Genomic DNA, 9,311 nt, shown 5'->3' with positions numbered 1-9,311 from the left:
TAAAAGCAAAAGAATCTAATGAAAATATCCTCGCCCTATTCCACACCTCATAGTTAATACTATTTTACTTTCTTTTATACTGTCTTTTGCTTGCTACTTATCTGGCAATGATGCACAATCTTAAATTTGGATTTTCATTGGTTGAAGAAGAGAGAAATGTGAGGCTTATACACTGATTGCATCTAGCTTCTATAAACAGCCAAAAAAATCCATGTCCTACAGAAGCTCTTTACAAGAGTAGCACAGGAAAAGTATCCAAATGCAACGACCTTTCCTACAATTCATGAATATTAAAAAGGATCCAATTAACTGTCCATTCCAGTTCTTCTTATTTTCATTAGCAAAACACTTGGCTGCCAGTTTAAAAAATCCAAGAGATTTTAAGTTGCGTTTCTATCCTTCCCATTAAAAATAAGTTTGCGGGTTTCACAGAAAACAGGGACTCAAGTTATTTTGTACATCTCAAGTAGGCATAAAATTAAACCACAATTCTCCTGTTTTTAATGTTTCTTTATTCCCTCACCCCATTTTCCATTTACATACAAGACTTAACGTTTTTCTCCTGTTCAAATTTATATGCAAACTTTAACTGAGAAACGAATGGCAAGAACAACATCTTTATGCTGCGCTTCTTCCAAGTCAAGCACTTAACGCCTCACATACATTTAGCATGTAAATTCCATCATATTATACAGCTATGCTTTACTCTAGAGAAATGAGACATAAAAGCACACCAGTGAAACTACAAACAATAGAGCTATAGACAAACCAGTTTCTAACATAAAGTGAAAAATCTTACCAACACTTGTATGCAATAACACAGCTAAGTTCCTTTAAAGTCTCATACCTCTTACTATAAGCATTTTGTCTCCTATTTGAAGCATTACATACAAATCAGTGAGTGCTTACTCACATTTACAGAGCAGTTTTTCTGTTAATGTGGTTTGTATATAAAAACAATCATGAAAAGCTTTAAAAAAGATATTACTTATATTTACCTACCTTACCTCTATTCATCGCTAAACGTAAAACTGTTCTGAATGTTTAATTCAATGAGGGAAAAAGGCTGCCGTTCTTTAACTACTTTCCAGAAGACATCCACCTGTTGCCAGTTTCAGAAATAGGGATGTAGTCGTTCAAATAAATACCAAACTTCAATTATATTAAACACAGTTTAAGGAAGTTTAAGATGGAAAAGACCCATTAAATCTATCCCGCTGAGAATGAACACGCACGAGGCTGGTTTTCACATGCTTTAAAAAACAAAACACTGTTTTCACAAAAAAATTAACGTTCAGTTTATTTTTTCTATCCTACAACAACATTTAGACAAATAACTTTATTTCTTTTTAATGAATGTTAGTACTTTGCAAATGACTATGAAATCAAACCAGAAATGCCTTCAACTACGATTTTCAAAATGTTATATGGGCAACAAGAAAACAACACAACAGATTTCTTCACAGCAGAAAGCGGCCAAAATGGAAGACAACCTACATTGTATTTTACAGCGTATCCCAAAAGGCATCAACATGCCAATCCTATGTGAAAAATTATGTATAAGTATTATTAAATGTTCTTATTCGCTCCTCCTATTAAATTCTCATGCTTCATCAAATTTATTTTAATGAAAACAAATGTTTTGGGGATGATCCAGTCTCATATAAACCAATAATTTAACAGAGGAACATCCAGCTCCTGATTTCCACAGGCCACATTCACCGCCTCCTCACTACTGATGGATCAGGAATTTGGGAGTGATACTGCATTGCGCCAGAAGCCAACGCCCCAAGGAAAGCACCAAATCCAAAGACTTTTTTTTAATCTTAGCAGAGTGCCCAAATAAATAAATTCAGAGCACCTAAGAACACAATTAACTTGTATTTCAAATGGTATATTGAGTCCCACAGTCCTGGCGTGAAGCACAAACTAACAAGATGTGGTGGATACAAACTGTGTAAAGATGATGTATGGATATACTCCATCCCAAACCTCGGGGAATGGGACTCAGAATCCACTCACACCTATGGCTCAATTTAAAGTGACTTCACTAGTCACCACTTGGCTTTCTCTTCTATTTCAACAGCTCTCTTGCTGTATATTATTATCTGTCATCTCAAACGAGAAGGAATTGTCATCAACTTGCTGAAAATATATATATTAAAATCCATGCCAATCCATTAGTTGTCACAACTTTAAAAAAATAATTGAGCCTAACGGCATCAGAGCAGACTATTTCACTGCTGAATATCAAAACCAACAACATCTAAGGTTGTTGTGTGGATATATTTTTTTAAGAACATGAGAATGTCCTTTCAGTCAGTTACTTCTGCACTACTGAACAGAGTTATCTCTAGGCAGATTGTAACTGGTTAATAATCAGCACTCCACAGAAATCCATGCATTTTTAATGTAGAACCCTTATAAAAAGAATCTCTAATTACTATTCTATATTTTAAAGTTCCAAAGAAAAGAAATGAAGAGTGGAAATTAGCTTGGTATGAACTTGAAAATATGAGAATATGCTTTGGATCAGAACACCATTCAGTGAATCTGTGCTATAAACTTCTAATAAATAATGGTTAAAATTAAGTCCATGCAATATTTAGTTTCTACTGTGTCTTTGCCACTTATTACAACCCCCATCCTAATGAAGATCTTCACTGTACTGTGTCTTTATGTTCAGCTGCATAAAATACAGGAGTGCACAATAAAGAACCACAATTAGATAATTCACAGTAATTTTTAATGTTTTTCTTACAAAATGAATGCAGTTCAAGTATATGAATCACCACTAAGTATCCCAAGTATCCTCTACCTAATGAGCACATTGGAATATAATACTACAAACAAATCAACTCATGACCAAAATCATTGTTTTGTTCTTTAAATGACCGTGGTGATAAATGTAAATGCAATTAACAAGCTGGACCATTTGAAAATGCTGCTAAACTGCATTAACAACATCTCACAGTGTTTCAGTGGCTCTCACTGCTTTCCTTTCAGCCCAGCAATGAATGCCCATACCCACTAGCAAAGAAAACCAATCCAAAACAAAACAAAAAAATCCTATCAATTTTCTAAAGAGTATTTGAGATAAGTGTTTCTCGAAGATTTTAAATATAATATTTAGAGAGGAAAAATGCACTGACACACATCAAACTACTCTGAATGTTTATTTATCAACATTTAATCAGGAATAACTTTTTCCAACCCGGTCAGCCATCTACTGCTGTCACTACCAAGAGCTAATGAACAAACACAAAGTGATTCTCACTACTCTAAAATGCGCTCCGTTTTGTTCCAATAAAAACACAATACACAGTAGTGTTCTATGAGGACCTTTGCTGGTTTTGGTTGGTTTTACTTATATGGAATATTAAAGCTTTACTGTCTGTAAGTACTCATACTCAATTATACTCAAATTATGAATATCATGTATTTTACACTGAATTCATAAATAACCTAAGATTCAAATAAAAAGAAGTAATTTTGTCGCCAGCCTCACACCACTTCCAAGACTATTTGCACTGCCACAGATCACAGCAGTCAGGACCTCACTGTTCTTTCCAGTCTAACATACGAAGGAGTTCAAAATTCAAGCATATCTGTGAACCGACTGACTCCTTTTAAGCTTGATGAATGACTCTGAGCATGTGGGCATTACCTTCAAGCAAAAAGCTCTAACTTTATAATTTCTAAGGAAATTATATATTCATTGTACAGCTACAGTCACTACCACAAATGGTAAAATGAAAAGCACTGCCTTTACTGCTGAGCAGTATACAATCTTGTTGATTGTATGTCCAGATAACACTAAGAAAACTTTTCTTGGAGACAGGGCAGCCTATCATTAGCTACAGATGGAATTCATTAAATTATTTATGAATCCAAATTCAGCAGTTCTGTATGTCTTTCTTTCTGGACTCAAAGGGGTAGTTTATGGAATAGGTGACTCTGCAAATAAAGGCAGCAGACAAACTAACTGCAAGAGTGCAGCAGTCATCCGGGTACCACAGTTTTACACTGATTGTGGCTCCCAACTACGGTATGAAAACCACCAGTATCAGCTGAAATCTACAAATAATGTCAGCTTGCAAACAGAAAAATGCAACACAAGTACAAGCACTTAAAATAGTCTGTGGCTGGCTAGGATATTACGAACCACTTCTGCAGGTTTGGTATGCTTACTGGGCTCCTGAAATATGTCCAGATACTACAGGGATGGTGGTTCATATACCTGACATACATAGGAGTCAGTCAAAAGGTCTGAATGACAGTTTTCTTCTTTGAAAAAAAAACAAACAAAATACAAACCAGAACAAAACTCATAAATATGGTACAGGTTACCTTATTTAAACCAAGTTCTCTTTCATGGTTTTACAGTTTAGAATTACCAAAGAACTGACCCCAGTACTATCTTTCCCAACCCCCATTAAATATGTCATGTTCAAACTAAGGCCCAATGAGATAGGACAGAATCTAACACGTATTTTCAAAGCGTATTTTCAACTAAATACAGAACATGAAAGTAGAAAGCACCTAATGAATAGTAGTGATTTTCCCAAGTGTTCAGTTTTAGGAATAGTATACTCAGTAAGACTGGTTATAAGGTTTTTGTGTTTGTTAAGGATACTGTGATACACATATCAAGGAGGGAACAGTATTTAAGAACTGGAATCTATCTTGCTATTGCAATACAAACTATAAAGGTGTGGCATGCACCTAAGTGAGAGCAGAAAAGAAGACAACATTAGAGACAACTGAGGGGTAACTGCTTAAATAATGCCACAAGTGAGTATCTACATACATGGTAATATTTAAATTCTACAAAAACAATCTCTACCTTTGGCCATACAACACTGACAATTTAAACAGTATGCTTCCAAGATGCCAGTAATGCATTTTTCCCATTACTATTTATTCACAATTTACCAAGACTATCACTGCTATATTAGAACATAACACATGCATACTCTCTGCTGCTTGAATCCCATGCTTTGAGTTACATACATGTTGTCCTTATATAATTAGGGAACAATGTTACCTCAAATTAGTTTCGAATCAATTTAGTACCACTATTCATGCAGATAATATTCATCTTTTCTACTTGTGAAAACATGAAGTGAAAAGATAAAAACAGAACACTAGTACTTATACAGGAAAAAAAAAAAGCAATAGTAACCAAAAACATCCCTGCTTTCTTGCCATTACAGGAATAGAACCAATAGGCCTTTTCCATCACCTTCCATGACTGATGAAGTTTGAATACAGTAAGCTTCCTAGCAGCTTTATTGTTAGTTCCATCTTAAGAACTAATCAGCAAAGCTATCCTGAAATGCTGAAAATGAGCGTTTTCCAAATATATTGTTTGGTAAAACCATGTAAAGAATCATAGGATCATATACTAATGTGCAGTCCTTCCAGAAGCATATGAATCCTCTACCCATGAGTGAACAATCATTTCAACAGATTACACTCGTTTTTGAACAGTTAATTATTATAAGAGACTTCTTTCATTTCAACCACTGGGGGAAATAAGTACTCATGTATACCTATAGTGATATATCATACATCAGAAGGCTTTGAACAAGCTTGCACAAATGCTTCCTTCCCTTGCAATGCCAGGATATTTTAACAATCATTATAACACACATCACAATGTTTCTTAGATAAATTCATTCATACCATCATGAACAAGGTAAACATACAGGTTTCTTTTCCAGAGGTTATTTTTCTCTCAAAGTTAAGTGTTTCCAGTGATTGAAAGGACACACAATTTGCAGAGGGAGACTGAGATAAAAAAACCACAGTATTCTTAAAAGAACATTTTGTATAAAACTGTATGCTCTTCAAAAGTTGAAGCAAACTTAAGCAGCTGCAATGTAGATTGTTCATAGTATGTACTGCAACATGCAGCTCTAGCTGAACAGATTCACTAACGGAATTTGACACACAAGTAGAAACCGCATACTAAGAATGAAAATGATGCCACTTACAACCAAGCACAAAATTATTCTCACTCAGTATCTGTAATAACATTCCCAAAATTCTTTAAGTGAATTTTATATTTTATTGTAATCAGATAACCGCATGTTTTACAGCATAGTCACACACTGTATTTTGCTAGTCACAAACACATTGCCTTACATAACGATTTGCATAATTTCTGCTCTATACTACAAAGCCTATGACTGAATACAAAAAAGTTTTACAAAAGAAACTGTTTTAAAGACTACAGTAACAATAAAACCGTTTCCAGATAACAGCTAAAATTATAAAGGCATATCACTGTATATGTTTACTGGAATTTCTTAACAGCAAGGAATGAAGTAAGTTTTAGTATCTGCGACGCTTGTTAGGTCCTTCAAAGTTGCCCCCTGGGTTTCCTCTACCAAAGCCACCAGGTCCACCACTCACGGTACCTACACCACTCATGGGAGGCTGAGGAGTTTCGGAGCCCGTTCTACTAACCAGAGGTGAGCCCATCTGAGATGGACCTCCTTGAGGGAATCTCTCATTATGCTAAAACAAGTCCATTTGGAACATGCCAAATGTAAGTTACAACAAAAGTGATGCAAGTTACACAAGTGATGTTGTCAGGAAGTTCAGCAGATAGTCCAGCAGAATCAGGATCACACATAGAGGGAAGAAAGGAGCAATTCAATTAGTTATTATCGAAAAGGATCTGGAAATCAGAGACTGCTAACGTTACGCTCCAACTTTGTAAAGAAAATTCTTAAGTATTTAATTAAGACCAACTCTGGTGCTCAACACAAAGCAGTATATATGTGTTCTATGTAACACAAGAGAGTGAACAGCAATTTTATACCCTAGTCTACTTTTGCCTTATATACCAACCGTAACAGCTCTCCATTAAAGAAGTTAGAAACAGAAACATTGTTAAACTAGAAAAAGTAACACTTCCTTATTTATAGAGACTATTGGTTTGTTCTTTTAATAGTGATCTTAGATCTTATATATCCACCTATTTGTAGTTTAAGTGTATTTCAGTCCACAAGACCTGGAGTCAGCCTTTTGTAATGCGCTTTAGTAATCTTTAAATAGACTTTTAAAGCCCAAATCAAATACACTACTTATAAAATGCATAGGCAGATTAAGGTTTGTTCAAAAATAAAGTATAATCTGAAATATGAATAAAAGTTGAAAATCCAGTTACTATTCCACATGTTCCTTAGTTTCGTACCCAACAAAGATATGTACTTAGACTTATTCGGCTATAGCAATAAAGACTTGAAACAGAAAACATGCATCTGAATACTCAAAGTTCACAATCTAGGTGTTTAAAAACAGAATTCCAAGTATGAAACATTACCTCAGCATAAGACAAACCATTAAATGCATCAACGAATGGGACAAACAGATTCCAAAATAACTCTTCAGCCCCTGAGCAGTTACACTTTCAGAAGAACTTCCTCTGAACAGAGAACCATATAACTGCCCAGGTTTGAGAGTTCAAAAAGAGCATTAATAACCACCACTTTATTTATATGCCTGAAGCAGAATAATTCTTCTGAAAGTCTAACTCCAGTAATAATAGTAGGGCTCAAGAGTTTCAAAGACACTTAAATGATAAATATGCAGTGGTATCAATAAATTTTATATTATTTAGATCATGGTTGTGCATAAATACGCATTACTTAGAAGTTCATATATCATATAAGAAAAATTACTTCAACAGCTGCATAATGATCTGTGGATGTCCCTAAAATCTACAGCACTAGTTGGAATCCGTTCAGAAAGTATCTTAAATTAATGCAGCTTGGCAGCACAGATATGAACGCATGGTTATCATCTACTCATGGTCATTATTTACCACTTCATTATTGGACAAAGAAACAACTCTTTTTAGCAAGGACAACTGAAACCAGTTAAAGAGAAAACTGCACTAATTACCTACCTACAATAAAGCATATGAGGAAAAGCTAATTTTAATCATTATGTTCAAAGATATTTTATTAAGATGGTAGTGGAACAACCACATAAAAAAATAAAATAAAAATCTGCCTAACAAAATTCAGACGTCAAATTGAAAAAAGGAGATTACACCTCTGGTCTATAAATCATATTCTCTGTTTCTCTCCAGAGAAATGGAAAGCAGCTCTCACAGTGCCTCAGGAGACAGAGCTCAGACAATCTTTGAAGTGTCTTTCCAATGTCAACAAAAACACAAGGAGGACATATTCTTCTGTAGGTGTCTGTCCTCCAGACTTAAAAGTCCAAAAGGAAAGGGCATCTAATTTGTCCTTCAGTAACACATAGAAGAAAATGAAAGCTAACAGTTTTATGTTTAGTATGCATTTTGTAAAGCCTGTAAATTCCCTTCCCTACATTTCCATAACTGGAATGACTTTGTAGAAAAAACAACAATTTCAGATAGATAACATGATTTACAACTACAGTTTTTTCCCTTCACACCTCTTTTCAGCATCTACATAACCACAAAAGAATGTTCCAGAGGTGACTGTCAGGCAGCACAGCAGTTTCCAATAAAAGCATCTATGCCAATAGTATACTTTGAAGAGTGCAGCCTGTCCCCATCCTTGTGAGAAATTATGAAAGTGATAAAACGAGTCAGTCATATGATATGAAGTACAATCAACTCCTCTCACTGGGAAAGAACAGACTCATCATGTATTTTGCACTCAAAATCTCATAGACTGATACCATTTAGAAGGCATACATGAACTACAACTACCAAATGCTTCAATGTTCCAATGAAATTATAATGGAACCACTGCTGTACTTCATACATCTTTATAATACACTACCATTAGAACATCTCGTATCTGTTCACAGAAGTATACTTAAAGGTACGTAAATATGAGAACTAAAATTATAATAGTTGTTTCTCCACATAAGACATTACAGCCAGGAAAAGTGACTGACTATAAGACCAGAGCAAAAATAGCTAAATTGCAGCCCAACGGCATATCTGCTCTTGATAAAATCCAGATGTCTGTCCTACACTCATAGTACCTTCAGCAACTGGGCAATACTACTTTCCTGCAGTGACCTGACAGTTATGCCTAGCAGCTGTTGGCATACTTGTTTTCCAAGTAATTACTGTTAAACTCATGCTTTGAACACCATTAGGAAGGAAATAGAAAATACTAAGGTCACATTAAAAAAATCGAGTAGTTTACACAAAGATATCTTCACACTATGTACAGCTTCCAACAAAAAAAAACACAACACATTAGCTGGTAACACAATCTAGTTCTACAAAAGGAAAAAAAACAACAGCAGAAGCCAAGTTTACAGATACTCAAGTACATGATTGCTTCCTC

The 9,311-nt window shown here is 34.9% G+C and overlaps 1 protein-coding gene across 1 annotated transcript in view; it reads right to left on the bottom strand.

The window, feature by feature from the left end:
• Positions 1 to 495: 495 nt before the first annotated feature.
• PSPC1 (paraspeckle component 1) overlaps positions 496 to 9,311 on the bottom strand; it is a 43,288-nt gene continuing 34,472 nt past the window's right edge. Inside the window, 1 exon segment of the mRNA XM_015852187.2 lies at positions 496 to 6,525. Coding sequence (XP_015707673.1) covers positions 6,340 to 6,525 — 186 coding nt within the window. The 3' untranslated portion in view covers positions 496 to 6,339.

This window comes from Coturnix japonica, chromosome 1 (assembly GCF_001577835.2).
Source record: "Coturnix japonica isolate 7356 chromosome 1, Coturnix japonica 2.1, whole genome shotgun sequence".
NCBI lineage: Eukaryota > Metazoa > Chordata > Aves > Galliformes > Phasianidae > Coturnix > Coturnix japonica.
The sequence above is the reverse complement of the archived record's forward strand: the minus strand, read 5'-3'. Positions and strand labels throughout refer to the sequence as shown.